The sequence below is a fragment of the Penicillium psychrosexuale genome (assembly GCF_028828465.1).
Source record: "Penicillium psychrosexuale strain IBT 29551 chromosome Unknown utg000004l, whole genome shotgun sequence".
Taxonomy (NCBI): domain Eukaryota; kingdom Fungi; phylum Ascomycota; class Eurotiomycetes; order Eurotiales; family Aspergillaceae; genus Penicillium; species Penicillium psychrosexuale.
The window spans coordinates 3,455,963-3,473,950 of record NW_026643189.1 but is presented as its reverse complement, the minus strand read 5'-3'; the positions used below and the strand labels follow the sequence as shown (position 1 = coordinate 3,473,950).

General features: G+C 50.1%; 11 protein-coding genes across 11 annotated transcripts; 7 read left to right on the top strand and 4 right to left on the bottom strand.

Moving 5' to 3' along the window:
- Positions 1-63: 63 nt before the first annotated feature.
- Positions 64-680, top strand: N7518_007163 (uncharacterized protein; the record flags this gene model as incomplete). Its single annotated transcript, XM_057188090.1, has 2 exons — positions 64-176; positions 227-680. The coding sequence occupies 2 exons, from the start codon at positions 64-66 to the stop codon at positions 678-680; spliced, it is 567 nt and encodes a 188-aa protein (XP_057039793.1).
- A 688-nt stretch (positions 681-1,368) lies between these two features.
- N7518_007162 (uncharacterized protein) lies at positions 1,369-1,797 on the top strand (the record flags this gene model as incomplete). Its single annotated transcript, XM_057188089.1, has 2 exons — positions 1,369-1,692; positions 1,747-1,797. The coding sequence occupies 2 exons, from the start codon at positions 1,369-1,371 to the stop codon at positions 1,795-1,797; spliced, it is 375 nt and encodes a 124-aa protein (XP_057039792.1).
- Positions 1,798-1,984: 187 nt separating this feature from the next.
- On the bottom strand, positions 1,985-2,893 carry N7518_007161 (oxygenase MpaB family protein; the record flags this gene model as incomplete). Its single annotated transcript, XM_057188088.1, has 1 exon — positions 1,985-2,893. One exon carries the CDS (start codon positions 2,891-2,893, stop codon positions 1,985-1,987), a length of 909 nt encoding a protein of 302 aa, XP_057039791.1.
- Positions 2,894-3,317: 424 nt separating this feature from the next.
- N7518_007160 (DUF3712 domain-containing protein) lies at positions 3,318-4,755 on the top strand (the record flags this gene model as incomplete). The annotated part of the gene is made up of 3 exons (XM_057188087.1): positions 3,318-3,571; positions 3,620-4,044; positions 4,094-4,755. 3 exons carry the CDS (start codon positions 3,318-3,320, stop codon positions 4,753-4,755), a joined length of 1,341 nt encoding a protein of 446 aa, XP_057039790.1.
- An 862-nt stretch (positions 4,756-5,617) lies between these two features.
- Positions 5,618-7,547, bottom strand: fbx15 (F-box domain protein; the record flags this gene model as incomplete). Its single annotated transcript, XM_057188086.1, has 2 exons — positions 5,618-7,351; positions 7,404-7,547. The coding sequence occupies 2 exons, from the start codon at positions 7,545-7,547 to the stop codon at positions 5,618-5,620; spliced, it is 1,878 nt and encodes a 625-aa protein (XP_057039789.1).
- A 1,271-nt stretch (positions 7,548-8,818) lies between these two features.
- On the top strand, positions 8,819-10,312 carry N7518_007158 (caspase family protein; the record flags this gene model as incomplete). Its single annotated transcript, XM_057188085.1, has 4 exons — positions 8,819-9,146; positions 9,196-10,000; positions 10,062-10,231; positions 10,287-10,312. 4 exons carry the CDS (start codon positions 8,819-8,821, stop codon positions 10,310-10,312), a joined length of 1,329 nt encoding a protein of 442 aa, XP_057039788.1.
- Positions 10,313-10,799: 487 nt separating this feature from the next.
- N7518_007157 (uncharacterized protein) lies at positions 10,800-11,066 on the top strand (the record flags this gene model as incomplete). Its single annotated transcript, XM_057188084.1, has 1 exon — positions 10,800-11,066. The coding sequence occupies one exon, from the start codon at positions 10,800-10,802 to the stop codon at positions 11,064-11,066; it is 267 nt and encodes an 88-aa protein (XP_057039787.1).
- A 475-nt stretch (positions 11,067-11,541) lies between these two features.
- Positions 11,542-12,006, top strand: N7518_007156 (uncharacterized protein; the record flags this gene model as incomplete). Its single annotated transcript, XM_057188083.1, has 1 exon — positions 11,542-12,006. The coding sequence occupies one exon, from the start codon at positions 11,542-11,544 to the stop codon at positions 12,004-12,006; it is 465 nt and encodes a 154-aa protein (XP_057039786.1).
- A 978-nt stretch (positions 12,007-12,984) lies between these two features.
- N7518_007155 (uncharacterized protein) lies at positions 12,985-14,963 on the bottom strand (the record flags this gene model as incomplete). The annotated part of the gene is made up of 8 exons (XM_057188082.1): positions 12,985-13,199; positions 13,249-13,379; positions 13,433-14,071; positions 14,124-14,361; positions 14,412-14,422; positions 14,472-14,694; positions 14,781-14,832; positions 14,892-14,963. 8 exons carry the CDS (start codon positions 14,961-14,963, stop codon positions 12,985-12,987), a joined length of 1,581 nt encoding a protein of 526 aa, XP_057039785.1.
- An 872-nt stretch (positions 14,964-15,835) lies between these two features.
- N7518_007154 (uncharacterized protein) lies at positions 15,836-16,291 on the bottom strand (the record flags this gene model as incomplete). The annotated part of the gene is made up of 1 exon (XM_057188081.1): positions 15,836-16,291. One exon carries the CDS (start codon positions 16,289-16,291, stop codon positions 15,836-15,838), a length of 456 nt encoding a protein of 151 aa, XP_057039784.1.
- A 749-nt stretch (positions 16,292-17,040) lies between these two features.
- Positions 17,041-17,963, top strand: efm7 (putative nicotinamide N-methyltransferase Nnt1; the record flags this gene model as incomplete). Its single annotated transcript, XM_057188080.1, has 3 exons — positions 17,041-17,184; positions 17,239-17,823; positions 17,880-17,963. 3 exons carry the CDS (start codon positions 17,041-17,043, stop codon positions 17,961-17,963), a joined length of 813 nt encoding a protein of 270 aa, XP_057039783.1.
- Positions 17,964-17,988: the final 25 nt, after the last annotated feature.

Below are 17,988 nucleotides of genomic sequence, written 5' to 3'. Positions count from 1 at the left end.
TCTGCCCCATCTGAGTACCTAGACTGTATACCTTTTGTCTCTTTCTTCTCTGCACTTGACAAAATGAAATTCACGACAGCTTTCCTCTTTGCCGCAACAGCCTGGGGTGCTCAACACCACCACCGACGAGATACCACAAATAACGGCATCAACCTTAGTGCAATCACGAGCGCACTGTATGTGACTCTTTCCCTGAATATCTTTCAACCCACTAACAATCCCACAGTGAGAATCTAATGGCCAATCAAACAGCCAGCGCGAATTTCGCCAACATCTCGCCGCCGCCCAAGTCGCTCATCCCCGAGATCCTATCAGTCGTGCCCGTATCCGTCATCTGGGAACTCATCAACCCAGCAGAGCGCAGTTCCCTCGCCAGCCAATTCAAGGCCGGCACTACCCCAGCCTGGTACAGCGCTCTCCCATCGGATGTGCAAAGCTACATGTCGGTGGTCAAGTCGCAGATCTCGGCGGGGGCATTGACAGCCACAACGTCTGAAATCAACGCTGTGGCAAATACAGGGACTGCAGCGACTGTTACAGCAACAGCCTCTGCGACCGGTGCCACTACTGGAGGATTGGCAAGCTCGACTTCGTCGAAGGGTGCCGCTGCACAGCCCACGGGCCTGACCGTGTCGGCGTTGGGGGCGCTGGGTGTGTTTGGACTGGCACTAGCTCTGTGATGGAAGGATCTACACGAATTGCGTACTTTTTACGGAGTAAATACGATTGTGATGAGAGATGTTTTCCGAAATTCAAAAGATTGGTTCCGTTTACACGTGAATTCGAGTATAATTATTTCCTTTTCGCTTATCTTTTCTATACAATGCACGTATGGTGGAGCTCAAGATCGTTACATTAAGCACATGCCGTCCCTTTTCTTATAGATTGAATTTAATATAGAAGTATGCAAATGGCATCATGGTATAAAGTATATGCAGGGTTCTTTTGTAGCCCAAAGAGACAGCCTTTGCCGATCACTACTAAACCGAACCTCTCCTCCGAGGTTCAGGGCAGGCATTGTGAGACAAGCAAATGTCGCTAACCCCAAAAAAGGGCAAAAAAGGGATCAACTCGACGATCTTCCACTAAAAGGCGACATCCTGAGGGGAGAAGAGACTTGCGGGGAAATGCTCGTATTGGATTCTCTTCTTCTCCATTCGCCATTCCCTCCATGTCTCTCACATGGCATTGCTTATCCCTCGGCCTCATTTAACATCTAGATCATGTCACTATTAGCGGCCTCGGACAATTTCCACAAATTACGCTAATGAGAGTTACATCTACAGAAAACAGACCAGCCTCCTATAAGACACTGGATGTATTTGCCTCTTCTTCTCTGCTCAATCCTCACTTCAATATAATAACAAAATGCGTTTCTCTCGGATCCTGTTCCCTTTGGCCTTGGCCCCCTTGGCTCTAGCTGCCCCCGAGCCTCGTCCCAACCCTGTCGCTGCGCCAGCCCCGGCCGCCACTGGTGGTCTACTAGAGGAGCTGCCTGAGCTTCTGAGCGGCGCCCAGAGCCTGCTGAGCACCGATAACATCAACAAGCTGGATACCATCCTCGATGGTGCGGCCAAGTTGCTCGCTGCCGATAATATCGATATCTTGCAGGATATCTTGACGAACGCCCACAGCTTGTTGACCAAGAGCTTTGTCGATAACACAACTACACTCATCGGGGATGCTACACCGGTATGCACTGCTGTTTTTTGCTTTTGATTTTTGCTGTGTACTAACGCACTATAGCTGGTTGAGGATATTTCTAAGCTTCTGGGTGGTGTGCTAGGATCACTGTGAGGGTTGATAAAAGGAATGAATCATGATAATCACTTTAGTTATCTTTTTATTGCAGTTATAGCATCTCTTGAATGGGTGTATGTAAATGGAAATTCAATTGAAACCTTCAAAATACACAAAACAATCATGTCTTTCATAACGATCGGGTATATACAGAAAAATATTAGACTAAAACACAGAATCACACTCAACCCTCCTTCCTATTCATTTTCTCCTTGAGCCGATCCTGGTAGAATCTCAAAGGGTATGCCCGCCATTTATCAGGCATGGCCGGATAAAGAGCGACCGAGAATCCCATCCAAGTACGATAAAGAGCCCGAGTCTTAACCGTCGAGCGCAGACCGTAGGCATCACGCAGACTCGGAGGCAGCATCTCAACAGTAATGACATGCAAAAAAGGCTTCAAAGACTGCACCCAGCGCGGCATATCATGACTCTCACGAAGATCCTTAGCAAACTGAGCCGCATCCGACGAGACAGTCAACCGATGGACCTGATCATCCCAGTAAGACCAGAACTCCTGCCGGGATTCCGGCCACGTACCGGAGGGAACACCCAGACAGTCCATGAGCAAGGTATACTCGCCATATGCGCGCTGGGCACTGGCGTAGTCCACGCGGCCGTAGACACGCTGGTAGAAATCGGTCGCAGTCGCGTACAGCGTCGCCGCCATCCACAGCTGCAGCGGCGGGTGCTCAGCGAATCGATTCGAGTGGCCGCCTAGCAGGGGCGGCTTACCATCCTGCAGGAGGTCGATGAGGACTTTGCGCTCGTCGCGGGTGCCGAAGACCAGACAGGAGATGTAGCTGATATTGGCTTGGAGAGCGTCAATGAGCTCTGTGGCTAGCTCTTTGTGGTCGCCGTGGTTGGCGCCTGCGTCGCGGATGCCCGGCATGGCAGCTTGTAGTAGTAGCGTCGCACCGGATCCCGCGAAGAGGATGCCCTCCTGCAGCATTTTTGGGAGGACTTCTAGCTGTTCCAGGGCTTGGAGACGGGCTGAGATGTTGGTAGTATTGCTTGCGGTCGCATCGGAGCCACGTGGGTGGTCTTGGGGTTTCTCATCCACTAGGGAGACGGGAGGTGTAGGGAAAGACATGGTTAGAGAGTTGTCGACAGTTGTCAATGAAGCTATCTGTGAGTATATGATCCCATTAATATCGAAATCTTCCAATGCTTCCCCAGAAATCCCCCGCAAAACCCCGAAAACGCACCAGCGACTAAAGCGTTGATCATCTCGGCCCATGTGAATAGTGTCGTCTTTCTTAGAATAAGCCGCGGCTGGCAGCAGATCGCCATCTCCTGAAGCGCTGATCCCTCCCCTCTTCTGCGTTATTCACCAAAGAAAGCAATCCTGCTCCGACGAGAAGCCCGCTTTGTTCCTTTTTGTCTTTTGTTTTTTTTTTTCTTACCCACGGGGTCCCACCGGTGCATGGAGAGAAGAAGAAGTCCGGGGGTGCTTTGCGCTAAAATACATATACGCGGAATCCTCCCCTTCCAAGGTCAATTGAAATTGTGCAATCATGGGTAAAAATACAGATACACCAGCATATCTGACTTTAGATGATGCCAAATACACTCTGGGTATTCATCGTGGCCCGTTGATATCCAAGGGCGATGAAGGCACCCAGCTCGCACATGTCGAGTCGGCCGGGGGTCTGTCATTAGAGACGAGGAAGCTGAAGCGCACTGAGAAGTTCCAACGCCATTGGAAGCGATTCTGGTGTCTGCATCTTTTAGTGACTGTCATCTTCCTGGCGATTTTCCTGCCTGTCTTGTGAGTCGTATGTCCTCCGAACTGCAAACAAATACTAATTGCAACCAGCTTCCTGGTTGCCATTCCAGCCATCTCACAAATGATCGTCAACAAGTCCGACCTAGTATTGGTCAATGCCGCAGTGTTAAACCCACGACCGGACAAGATCCAATTGACGCTGTTGTCGGCATTGGACCTCAAAATTGCACTGCCAGTGCGCATTGACCCGATCACGTTAGAGCTGTTCGTGCGTGATACCGGCGCAGAGAATGCCTGGGGCCAGGCTGATATCGACGGCAAAGTCGTCAAAGGCAACACCACGCTAGGCGTGACCAAGGTCCAGACGCCACTGACCAACTTGACCACCTGGGAGGAGTACGTGCACAATGTCGTGTTTGAGAAAGAGACTGCGCTGTCAGTCAGGGGCGTAACCAATTCATACTTGGGTGTGCTCAAGTCCAAGGTCACTATGGACAAGAATATCATGTCGCCAGGTAAGCGAAGAAAAACAAATCATCCTAGAAGTGAAACTAACTTCATTAGTGCTGGACCAATTCAAGGGATTCAGTATCTCCAACAGTGGACTCGTTCCAGCCCGCGAAGACGGCACAAACCTAATCGGGAATGTCTCACTCCCCAACCCGTCCGTATTGACTCTCGATATTGGCACGCTCGTCCTCGACGTGAAAAGCGGCGACCTCGTCATTGGAAACGCCACCGTCAAAGACGTTACTATCAAACCAGGCGACAACGTCTTCCCTCTAACCGGAATCCTCGACATACACACAATGATCGAGCACCTCGGAGAGATACTCGCGTCGCAGACAAAAGCCCTAACAACCGGAAACTTATCCTTGGATACAGTAACCCGAACCGTCACCTGGAACGGCACGCTGGTGCCATATTACACCAATGTGATGAAGCAGCTAACGCTGACGGCCAACGTGCCAATCGCCGATCTTGTTAAGAATACTGTTCAGAATCTGCTTAGCGGCAATGAAAGCCTCACCGACATTCTCAGCTCAGCGGGCGACACAAGTAACTTGCTGGGCAACCTCACGAGCAGCAATGGTGACAGCGATATCTCCGAGCTCGCCTCTAAGATGAAGACGAGCGTTGCTGTGCGCGATATGTTCCGTAACGCACACCCGGTTAAACGGGATCTAATCATCAACTCGCTGGCTGGGATGTACAAGAAGCTGTGAGATGCCGATCCTATTTCATTTGAATTTTTCCTATTTTTTCTTTATTTCTCTTTTCGGTATTTAATTTCCGTTTTTTTGTCGAAAGGGTCTCCGTCTCCTGTTCTGAGTTCTGTGTACAACATACACGATTGCGCGTTGTTTGCTGATGCCTATATGATACTTGATTCCCCTTTGGGTTGTGGCAGTGGTCTCTCTTTTCGGATGGCGTTGTGGGAGTGTGTTGTTGTCTTTCTATCTTGAGACATAAAGATGGGTCTTAATGATCTTGTTTTACCTGTCGACTCCATTCCTGTGGCAGTGCATCGGTCTAGTGTATTTTCTGTATACATGGCTGCCTGTCGGGGCTCGGGTCGGTGCAGATGATAATACATATATTATAAATCAAATGACGATATAAATAGATCTGGTCCTTGTGTGGTTTGTAACTTGCATATTGCTTCACTGCAATGGGCCGTCAGCTTGACAAAAGCACTTAGCAAGTGGCCAGTTGACTTATCCCAACAGCTGCATGTCTTTGAGTTGCTGGATTGAATGGATATTTGAGTAATGGACGTCAACCTCAGACGAGAGTCCAGTTCTGGAAATCTTATAGAATGGAGCACATATGCATCTATGGCCGTGTTTCCGGACCCAGGGCCCAATTGACTGTCAGTCATGTTCGATGATAAATCATAAACGATATTTGCTGCCCAAGGCGTCCTGGATACCCGAGTTGACCGAGTTATCGTCTTGTTCAGTGCTGACCACCTCGTATACTAAGTTTACTCTGTGCTGATTTGAATTTTAACTTGATTTTGTGTTAATATTGACTGTGGGTAATGACCTATCGTCTTGTACAGATAATCATACCTGACCGGTTGAATTATGGAACAAGCCCCTTCCAATATTGATCCCTTATCCCACGTAGGTAGTACCCGCGTCTGATACCCAGGAAGAACGGTGGTGCCTCTTCCACCAAATTGCGCGACGGAAAATATGGAGGCGGTGGCCTCAGCGTCTGTGGGAACAGTTCTCGGGGAGCCCAGTGATCTGCGGGAGAGGTAGCAGTAGGAAGAGGCGTAGTAATAGGAAGTTGAAAGTTAGGATCAAAGCTAATGAGGACAAGAGCTTGTTGATTAGGGGGAAGACCCGGGGCGTCAATCGAGTATATAATCGAGCGGTCGTCTGCAATACTTTTCACAGATCCAGTACGCGGGCCTGGACAAAGCAATTGCTGTAATGCAGGCGGGGCGTCTTCTGGAGGCCACATGTACACGCCACGGCATTCAAAGCGTTCCTCGGAACCTTCAACAGGACAGCCATCTTGGTCCACCTGGGTGGGCTGGAACAGTTGGTTGCGAGGTCCCTCAATTCCCTCCTCGTCAATAGGACATTTGCGCTTGCGCGACACCGTACGCAACCGGATCCGATCTCGAGACCGCAGATTACCACCGACAGGGTCATTAACAATGTCCACAAAGCTGGATGCACCGAGATGGTAACTCTTGTGTTTGGTGCGAGCTGCGATGAACTCCTGCCGCTTGGTAGAGCCAGACTCATACTCGGCATGGTAATGCCGCCGCAACCTCTTCGCAGGTCGGTCATCGTAGGGGTGCTCTGCATCCATAGATACCCAGCATGGACTTTGCGTGGCGCCTTCCACAAGAGGCGCTAGAGCTTCTTCTGGTGTGGGAAGTGGCTGTGTGTAGTATGTACGGTGGTTTTCACTCTTGCCATCACGCCACTCACGGCGACATTCAAGTATGACTGGGCGGCCAGTCCTCTCATCCGTACGGATTGAAAGATCAGTCCACATCTCATTGATCGGGCCTTCTTGATGCTCTCGGCGCCACAGGCGACCTTTCCATCTGCGGTATTCATCGCGAGGGGCTTGGCAGAACCAATAGTAGAAAGAGGAGTGCACATCATCGTCTGCGGCATCCTGCGTCGAAACTGCATAAAGATATTCACCATGCATCTCAAAACACAGTGTTTGGCCAAGATCGCCAGCGACCACTCGGTCGAGTTCGAAGTTGATACCTTCATACGATTCGAGATCCACACCAGTGATAGACCATGCACCATCCGCGGAATCATCCCCGGCCATAAATATGCCATACCAGATGTAGGTTCCGCAGTGTCGCACAAAAACAGGTGCGGATGCTGGGATTGGCTCATGGAGTAGGAACCGGCTCCGTCCCTGGTGGTATTCGCGCCACGCCATGTTGACCACGAGCAATGCGTCCTCGGTCGCGCTCGCATCGGCCACTCGGAAAATGAGAATGTCATCGCTGTAGCTCAATAGCGTAACCCGGTCTTCTGCACCCGGCTCCACGGGACCGGTTTCTAGCAGCCGAGGGATCGCATCACGGAGGTCCATGACACGCTCCCTGAATACCGTACCATGTACATACAGCAGACGAATCCAATGGTCAGAACGGTAACATAAGTGGCCTTGGTTGTAGAGAAACTCGGACCCATAGCCTACACAGACGACCGAGTACGGATTTGCCGTGGCCACAGCCTCGTGGATCGCAAGCCGATGCCCAACAGCCTGGCGAAAACCGGACTGGGCCGCGAGGGCAGCCTGACCTTCTTTGCTGTAGCGGAAAACATTCTGTAAGCCGGGATCAGCCTTGTAATTCAAGCGAGGGGCTGGCTTTGCTTACTTCGACGGTTTTGCGGGCGATCTGTTCACTTCGCGACAGATAATATAGGGCACGGCTGGTGCGACTGAGATTTATAAAATCACAGTCGTCCAGCAACGTTGCGATCTGGTAGAACACATCATATGAAAGAGTGTCCAGACTCATGGCTATAAGTTAGCTAAATAGTCTGTTGATTTAAATAGTCTCAAGGGAGTGTCTCAGACAGAAGGGCGGCTGCCATAGGAAAGGAAAAATAAAACAAAGTCCATATCGAAGGTCATAAGGAAAGAACGAGATTTATGTTAGAGAGAAAGAAGATAGGAGGAAAGAGGAGGTGAGAGGCTCAAGTCGTGAATGTCCTAAACAGGAAAGAACAGGCCCACATGAAAACCATGGAACCCCTTCGTACAAAACCTTGGAAGCTGAAAGAGCCTCAACTAGACCAAAAATGGATTGACAAACCAATTGTAACCTTGGAGCCTTCCTCGAAAAACTTATCGCCATGGCTTTTACAGTAAGAAAGCAAAAGCAGACATCCCCGGATCACGGAGCACGTAATTTGGCAGGGGATCGGATCCTTGAGGCTCTGTTTTTGTTTTCGGATTACGACTAACATCTCCGAAAGAATGCGGCTCATCCGTCTCCATTAGGACTAAACATGTGCCGGATCTCTCGTAACACGGGTTAGGTGGGGCTCGCAGGTAGCCAAGAATCTTCAGTCCTTGGTCCTATCGGATCTCCGGTACATGTGACCCCCGTGAATAAAGCGCCCTGGTAATATCCATGGATGGACTCCGTATACTCCGTAAGTGTTTCAAGGTACTGTAACTTGGCGCATTCTGCATCATCTAGTTATGTAATTGTACAGCGCCCCATTGAAGACGTCTCTCGCAAGCCACTTGGGGGCAAAACTAGTCTCACGTACGCATTATGCATGCTAAGTTGCCCCGGTCTATTCTTGGGCCTCTACCCCATATCTCTTACTACTTCCAACTACTTCTACTCCTAAGGTTTCTTATTGATGTCGGAATCAGGTGACGACATGCATAGTCACATGATGGCCGAAAAGTCGCTGCCTAACTTACAGCCTGAGGCTTGTGCACAAGCTTTGTTTCATGATTACATATTAGATTACAACGCATGGTACGCATTACTAGCGAGGAGGGCCATTACTGGAGTCATCCAAGCGAATTAAAGTCATTTACCTGCAGCCCTACCGGTGGATCCCATATCTACCAATCTCCAAGGAGTGTCCTTTGTATAGTCCGTACATGAATTGCCCGGGGCACCAACACTTGTCCCAATGGGAAAGTGAAAGGTCCCATCTGCGTGTGCGTGACCCACCCGGCCAGCCGAATTGCTTTTAAACTGTTCAACTTCTTCGTCTTTCTTTTCCTCTCTTCCATCAGGAGATTATAGGTCGCATCTTTGAAGAGATGAATTATCCACCGAGGGGTCCACCTCGAGGACAAGGGCCTCCCCCATGGGGAGGATATCAACAACCTCCCCAATGGCAGCAGCTTCCGCCTCGGCCGTATCCTCCTCAGCCCTACGGTCATCGACCCCAATCGTCTTATTCGGGTCCTGGTCATTCCCCCTACCCATCAGCTTATCCTCAATCTCAACCTCAGTATCCGCAGCCTCAGTATCCTCAGCCTCAATATCCTCAGTATCCCCAGTACCCTCCTCAATCCCCGCCATACGGCCCCACCCCACCTCCTCGTCCTCCCTCACACCAGCACACTCTGAGTGCCCCGCAGAATGGTAAACTTCTATGCCAAGAACCCTTGGCGGCATCACTAACCGTTGACAGGATATCCTCGTCCACACTCTCCGAATCTGCCCCCAACCCCACCCCATAATTCTCAGCAATTCGGTGGAGGTGCTCCCTCAAACTACAGGTTCCAGTACTCGGATTGTACCGGTCGCCGCCGGGCTTTGTTGATCGGAATCAACTATGCAGGGCAGCCCAATGCCTTAAAAGGCTGTATCAACGATGTCGCTAACATGTCCAACTTCCTGACTCGGAGGTACGGGTACAAGCGTGAGGACATGGTCATTCTCACCGACGACCAGCGGAATCCGATGAGCATCCCCACCAAGGCGAACATGATACGCGCCATGCAGTGGCTCGTCAAGGACGCCCAGCCTAACGATTCATTGTTCATCCACTTCTCGGGCCACGGAGGTCGTACTCCCGATCTGGACGGAGATGAGGACGATGGATTCGACGATGTCATCTACCCACTGGACTACCGCGTCGCTGGCCACATTGTGGACGATGACATGCATGCCATTATGGTGCGTCCACTGCGGCCTGGTGTGCGATTGACGGCGATCTTCGATTCATGCCACTCGGGCACTGCATTGGATCTGCCGTACGTCTACTCGACGCAGGGTGTTCTCAAGGAGCCCAATCTGGCCAAGGAGGCCGCCCAGGACTTGTTCAGTGCATTCACTTCGTATGGACAGGGCGATTTCTCCGGCGTCGCCTCCACCGCCATCGGGTTCATCAAAAAGGCAGTCATCGGCGAATCGGCCCGTGAGCGCACCATCACGACCAAGACCTCTCCAGCCGACGTTGTGATGTTTTCAGGGTCCAAGGACACACAGACCTCGTAGGTGGCGTTTTAAAATTAAAATTAAGGCAGATAAGAATCCAAACTAACCTCGAAACAGGGCCGATACATTCCAGGACGGACAGGCGCGTGGTGCATTGAGTTGGGCGTTTATAAAATCACTAGAGCAGTGGCCACAGCAGAGTTACCTGCAGCTGCTGAACACGATTCGAAATGAGCTCGAGGGAAAATACTCGCAGAAGCCGCAACTCAGCTGCAGCCATCCCCTTGGTAAGTTATTTTTCAGCGGTGTGACCCGCGCCCCTGGCTGACTGGAGATCGACAGACCCCAACCTTCGATTTGTGATGTAACCGGGGATTTTTCATCCGAGCTGTTATGACAGACATGATCGACATGTAGCAAATGAATCAGCTGAGACTTCCGACTCCCGAGTTCCGGTGCGGGGAAGAGCCTGTAACCTTGGAATATTGTGTAGTATTGTAGATAATATGTACTACCTGATAGCGTAGAAAAGAATGGAAAATATATACTAGATGTATTGTACGGAGTATAATATAGTGCAATAATAGCACGGAATACGGTGCGCCCACATCTCCCAAACGTGTGGGCTCGTTTGTGGCTGTGGTTCTCTCTCCTGTGCCTCAGCTCGGTGGATCTGCAAACTCAATGGGAAAGTATTTTTCTTTTCACAACCGAATAACATGCCTATAGAATATATATTGTAACTATTCTTCCCAACCCTTCCCTATATCTAACAGTAAATGACCTATCCCAATGTCTGATGCCTGATGTGTCTCACGTCAAGGTTCAAGCGTTTCTATAAAAAAGTATAGAACCATGGCGCCATCCCTGAGCGGGGATCGGACCAATCACAAGCCCGCAATCCCCAGTTCCCGGTGGGAACCGCGGACGCACTGGCTCTGCCCCTTGGGAAATGTCGCAACTCGCTATTTTTCGCTTTTGTTGCGTATGAGCGACGTGTTGGAATGGGATACTTCACGCAACGACCTGAAGAATGTCCGTTGCACACAGTCTTACGAATATCGTGGCTTTGGTCAGCCGCGTCAGATTGGGATCGAAGACAACGTGTTGCCAGATCTTTGAGACATGATCTGATCACCCCACGGCGGTTTTTTCCCACATGGATGGACAACCTATTGTACTGTTTATACAACACAGTATACAACACAGTATACTTCATATAGTTGTATGAGAAAATACTACTCCTAGGCACGGCCTAGTTAAAACCTAGTCAAGACTTACTCAAAACTCATATTCAGCCTAATAATATAAAAACAAAACAAAAATTACAAGTCATCTAAGTGTTACCGAACTAAAATGTTGATGTCTCTCTGATCCACTTTCGGTCTTTTTCAGAATTCCATCTGAATACCCTTTTTGCTCGCATTTTCCCTCTTCCTCTTATTTCCCTCTTCCTGCAACATCACAGCCTTCTGCAGCCATGTTGTTACCGTCTACAAACAGTTCCTATACTTCCAGCGTCTCCTCCGAGCCGCATCTCTCTCCATACCAACATCCGCCGACATCCACTTTTTCATTGAACTCCCGCCGAACCCCAATGACTGTGAAGTACCCTCGCTTCTACTCGTCCCCCATGGACCAAGAAACCGACGCCACCCCGGTACAAATCTACGGCCTGGAGCAGCGAGAACCCTCCATCCACAGGGGATCCCCCAAACTGCTCAGTCGAGTCTCGCACGTCCTAGACGACATCCGCGAAGACCTCGTGATAGACGCTCACCAAACCTCGGAGAAGCTCAAGCGGTACTCAACCATCAACCACGACGGACACGGTCTCAGTGCTCCCCCGACTCGCCCAGAGGGCCCGATGACATCCCACGGGCCCCCGCGGTCGCGGCCAATGTCCATCATCTCCTTCGACAACTGGTCCTCGCCGACTAGGAGAATGAGCCGGCTGTCCCGCCGGTTCTCGGTCTTCTCTTCTCGGAACAAGCTCAACCGTTCCAAGGAAGCTAGCATATCTTCGCCAGATCTGATCGGTTCTTCGACTCAGTACGAATAATCGGAAATTATCATATATGATCATCACAAAAGAGAGCATTGTCAGTCCCCATCGGTGATCATGGAGTCGACGCTCGAGCTGTCGTGCATTGCACGGCTATTCATACATACATGCGCAAGGGGTGTTCCGGTATACTCATTCTTCGTTTTTGCACTTTTTGTTTCTTTTTTTTTTTTTCTGCGTCAATTTCTGCGGTGGACAGCGATCATTTTCATTTTATTAATATCGCTAGTTCATGTGTTGAGGTTATGTGTTGTTTCTACTTCCCTCTGCTTGACTTTGCGCATAGCTCGGTGTTTGGGATTTTGATTTTTGGACTATTTGGAATATCGATTCGCATTTCCCCCTCCCCTTGACATATCAGAATAATATACTGAGTATCATATACAGAACCCCTTGAAAACTAACCTTGCCCTCGAGTTCAATAAATATAACGCTAATTGCGCCACCATGCATTTCCCTCCAAGCTAAGCAATTGTCGGTAGGCTAACGTCAGCCCGTTAGTCAATGCCTAAAAATAAAGGCTGGAAAAAGTCCGAGATGACGTATTTTAAATTCGACCGCTCTCTGGATCTGAAACAAACGCCTCGAACTCGCACTCGCATCGCATAACGTACGTACCCGGGTTTTCTGCAGGCTGTGGAGAATACCGCAGATGCGATGCGATGCCAAGATGGGAAGAATGACCTGGGCGATGCATGGTAGATTGGCTGCTAGGTTTGGAATGGTCCTGCATTATCGTTTGGGGCTAAAAGAAGAATGGCCCTAATGACAACTAGCGTTGGACAGGGATGCAGGAATAGACTGGGATCAAAATTAAGGAGTAAGTAGATCGCTGCGTCTGGGGTGGGTTCGTCGCTATTTACTTTCGATACTGTGTCCTTTGGGTGTGCATTGATTTCTGAAACAACTAGCTGCTATTATTCCATACATCCTCTCCACTATACTACTCAATGCCTATCATCAACTGTCGAATACTCACTGCCCCTCTCCCTCGATCCATTCCACGTGCTCGTGCTCTGCTGTCTCGACAGGCATAACCCCCTTACTAACAGCCGTTCTCTCGAACTCCTCGTCTTCACGGTCAATGTATTTCTGCGGGCGTTTTCGACAAATGGTATCCGGATCTCCAGTCACAATCAACGATGGGTTGGTGCGGTAATAGGCATCAAGATCCTCAAGACTCCGGTTGGCTACAATAACAGTGAGTAAGAGGATAACATGCGATAGCTCTGAACGTACCAGTCTCCGGGTAGAAGAAGTAGAGGATAGGCAGGAAAACAGCATTAGACACCATCCAGACAATCCAAAACTTCCACCCAATATTCTGAATCCCGATCGGGGTGATCTCCACAACGATGAAGTTCGTAATCCTATATTTGTCAAAACACAGCCAACGATGTAACCACACCACCCAGATACTTACCAGTCCGTAGCAGTAGCCGCCGCCGCCCCCTTCGTCCGCATCGGCAGGGAGTTAATCTCAGTAGGATACAACCAAGGCACGCCCAGCATCCCAATCCCGAAAGCGCCATAATAAAGAAAGAAAAACGCGACCGAGGCATTACCATACACACTCCCGTCCTCACTAGTCTCAGAATACCTCAGCAGAACCGTAATAACAAGGAAGCACACGAACTGCCCAAAAGTCGACAGCAGCATCAACCCACGACGCCCCATCCGCTCAATCAAAAGCACAGCGATCCCCGCGAAAATCAGATACGAGACGGCGTTGCAAGCAGACAACAATCGCGCCATTTCCTCCGGCAGCCCAACCGATTTCGTCAGTACAGTCGGCATGTAATACGACATGATGTTGATACCGCCGAACTGCTGCATGAACTGGGAGCCCACGCCGAGGAGGAGTCGGCGCAGGGTCTTGGTGTCGTTTTTCTTGTCTTTCTTGAGGAGGTCGCGCCAGCGCATGGCGTTCTGTCGCTCGTATTGGATGCTGAAGGCGATTTCGTTGCGTTGGGTTATGACGGCTGGGTCGTTGGTGGGTTTTGCTTCGAGGCAGCTGAGGACTGAGATTGCTTCTTCTTCTTTGCCGTGCGCGAGGAGCCAGCTTTGGGTTTGTTGTTAGGGATTGTCAATGAAGGATTTGTGGGTATGCTTACCGAGGAGACTCTGGTAGCCAGGGCGTTGTACCCCATAGAATGAAGAAGAAGAAGAACTGGAAGGCGAGGGGGAATCGCCAGGCTACGGAGCCGCCGGCAAATGATAGCCCGTAGTTGATCCAGTTGACGAGGCAGAAGCCGGCGATGTTCATCATCATATCTAGGATTACTAGCTTTCCGCGCCATTTCGTTTGGGAGGTTTCGGTCTGCCAGATTGGGGCTGTGGCGGTGTTTATTCCTATGCTCGTTAGGATATTGTATCTCGGTTGAGTCTGGTGTTCTTATTACCGTTTCCAAGACTATAAGGGATGTTAGAAGATAGTAAAGTGGTTTGAAGAGAAGGCTTACCCTAACACGATCCGGCCAACGAACATCTGCGCCAGACTGAACGAACTCGCCTGAAGAATACCTCCCACTGCCATGATCGTAGTCCCCAGCAGGATAGCTTTCTTCCGGCCCAGATGCTCACCAATAGTGAATGCGACAAGCGCCCCGAAGAAACACCCGATATCATATATCGCCGTCACCGTGGATAGCATCGTTGTCTTCGTAGGCCCGACCAGGTCGTGGACTTCAAGGAAATCCTGTGTGATCACAACGCCGCATGTATTGAAATCAGAGGTTAATTCAAGATTGCATAGTCTCCAGAGCACTCACTGAAGACTCCTTGGTCGTAACCGAACAAGGTCATATCGGTTGCGCATGCCACCTAAGACAAAACAAGTCAAATTGATTCCGATCAAACACTACAGTTACCTCTAGTCATACCGTAATCCAGAAGGTCAGCCATCCCCCTGTTAACCCGAAGTAGGGCTTTTTCTTCTGCGCGACGGTAGTCATATCGTAACTAACTATAAAGAATCAAAGGAATGGAATCTCCATACCGTGCCTACGTAGAAGTGGAACTTCATCCTTTATATACTAGTCTCGAATTAATTATGTATGTCTTGAATGTATGCAAGGGATGTGTTTACAAAGAGATCCGGGGAATGATCTCGGGTCCGCCCCGAAGTCCGGGGGAAAATGCGGGGAGAACTTCCGCTGGAATAAGGCCGTTAACCCAAAAGGGTATCCCGTGGGACCTGATCGTCTGGGATTTATACCGCATCTAGTAGATTAGATTCGTTCGGATTCAAGGAAAGATTCTTACGTCACTGATCGACTGGGGGGTTATGTCATTTCGGCATTGGAGGAATATCGTCTGCTATAAGTGCCTTTTATGGACTAATGAGGTACAATCCTAGGAAAAGCACGTAATATGCAGATCAAGTCGACTGAAAGAGGTATACATAGATAGTGTATAGTGGAACCACTTTTTGTGTACGCAGACCTTCTGTAGGTCTCCGCCTCCGCTCCTAATCCCTGATGTCCATGGCACGTATTTTTGAACAGATGATATTGCATGCCTCGTGAGATGGTATAGGGGCCATAAGCCAGATGAGAAATTGAAGCACCAGGAAACACCGTCTGAAAACAACACCAGAATCAACCTGCAAAGCATCCGACGGAATGCAAACTTGAACGCAACAAGCTTCTGAACAAGAAGGGGCGTCCGCAAAAATTCAAAATAAACCAAATCCACGTATAATACGCTATAATAATCCCAACCCGACGTGTCTAGAACATGGAGCCAGTCCATGCAGCTCGGAGACGCACGTGCGGCACGGCATCCCCATCTCCGACTCGGGTCCTGCCCTATCTATAAACCTCAATCACAGAGTCACGCTCTCAAGATCACGCATGACAATACCCATCTGAGCGCGCTTGGCTGCCTCAGCGACAAGACTGAAATCCTGCAGGAAGGGCGCTGTGGCAGTTGGGCCCCCGAGACCGTGTATCTGATGGGGGTAGGCATCGGATGTGGACGCCGAAGTGGGGGCTGCATATGCATGGGTGTTGGCTGCGGGGGCGATGGGCAGGGTACTCGAGTTGGATGTGTTGCCGAATGCCTGTGACAAGGGTTGCATGGGAGGGGCGGAGGTTTGCGGGGAACAGGCAGATTGGAGCGAGGATGAAGAAAACATCTGCCTGGTTGCATTCGATGCGACTTCTAGGGTATTTTGATTTTGAGACTGGCCTGCCATGGTGGACTGGCCGGTTGAATGGTTGAGTGTTGAGGTAGGTTGAGTTTCTTGAGGGTTGTAGACTGTTCGCATAGTCGAGTCCATGACGTGACTAAAACGGTCCGATCTTGCAAGTGCAGGAAGAATAGGCCGCACTGAACGTGGACTTGGGTATATTGATAGAACGGGGAGAGGGTTTGTTGCTATGGACAAAGATGCGATGGGAGATTAAGAATGGAAAAGGGAGCAGAGTGGCAAGGAAATTGAAGCCGCTTCGAGGATGCAAATTGCAGGAAGCTAAGACGAATTTAGATGGCGGGGGCAATTTCCACTAGGCAGACGATGGACGAATGGCCGAATGATAGAGAGAGAAGTGATGGAAGAGAAAGACTTGCTGTCTAAACCTTGCAAGACAGAGATTTACACAGAATCCCTCAGGGGTGCATATGACCTTGTGAAGGCCAACTGCAGTTTTTCCTTTAATCCCGAGATTTGTCCGAGGTGGGGTATTGTACCGTATTGTGACGGTATCTCCACGCTTTTCTCCACACAATATTACGATACCATCACGTGGGAATATACACGTGACGTTTAATTGGAACAGGGTAACTACTACAGTTCTCTCTAGAGTTGTAGAGTATGTTAGAACATCAGACAATCCAAAGAACAATGCACATACACATATGAAAAGGCCCGAATATCGAATCCCGAGCCTGAGAGACCCCGTAATCAGCCCACTAAACCTTGGAATACAGATAGTGCCTGAGGCAACACTCCGTACCGAGGTCTACGATAAGAAATTGATAACTGATACTGATATTTTTTCCTCTCCAAGCACTAAGCCATATACTACCATGGCCGACGACTTTGATTCGGGGAACCTATTCCAGGACCCGGAAGGGTACTATCCCGAAGAGGAGCCGCCCACATTCGCCGAGCACACCATGCTATCAGGCCAGAAAGTGCGCGTCCGTCTCGTGGGCAGCCACCCCCTCTATGTATGATATCAATTGACACGACCAGCTGAGGTGCCTACTTACAGACCTTGACAGGGAAATCTGCTATGGAACGCTGGACGAACCAGCTCCCATTACATTGAGGAGCACACCGAGGATCTCATCCGAAACAAGGATGTCCTCGAAATCGGTGCCGCGGCCGGCGTTCCCAGCATCGTGAGCGCCATTCAGGGCGCCCGCACCGTGGTATTGACCGACTACCCGGATCCAGATCTAGTTCAAAACATGAAGCACAACGCAGAGTTGGCGGCCAGTGCCATTCCCGCGAGGGAAGACGGAAAGCCCCGCCTCCATGTCGATGGCTACAAATGGGGCAGCGATGTGAGCCCGCTGCGAGCGTATCTGCCTCCTGCTGCCGATGGCTCTCCGTCGTTGTTTGACGTCTTGATCATGGCGGATGTGGTATACAGCCACCGCGAGCACCCGAATCTGATCAAGACTATGCAGCAGACCTTGAAGAAGGACCCGAAATCTGTTGCTCTGGTTATCTTCACCCCCTACCAGCCCTGGCTGTTGCCCAAGACTGAGCAATTCTTCCCGTTGGCCGAGGCGAGCGGTTTCACTGTCACCAAGGTCTTTGAGAAGGTGATGGATACGGTGCTTTTTGAGAAAGACCCTGGCGTAAGTCATTTTGAGGATTCTCCTTTGGATTATGACCGTGTACTGACTCTTCACAGGATGAAAGGCTCCGAAAAACCGTGTTCGGATATGAGATCCGATGGGCGCAGGATCAACTGGAGGATTCATCCAAAGCTGTTTGAGTCGTTGGTTTGATACTTCGGCCTT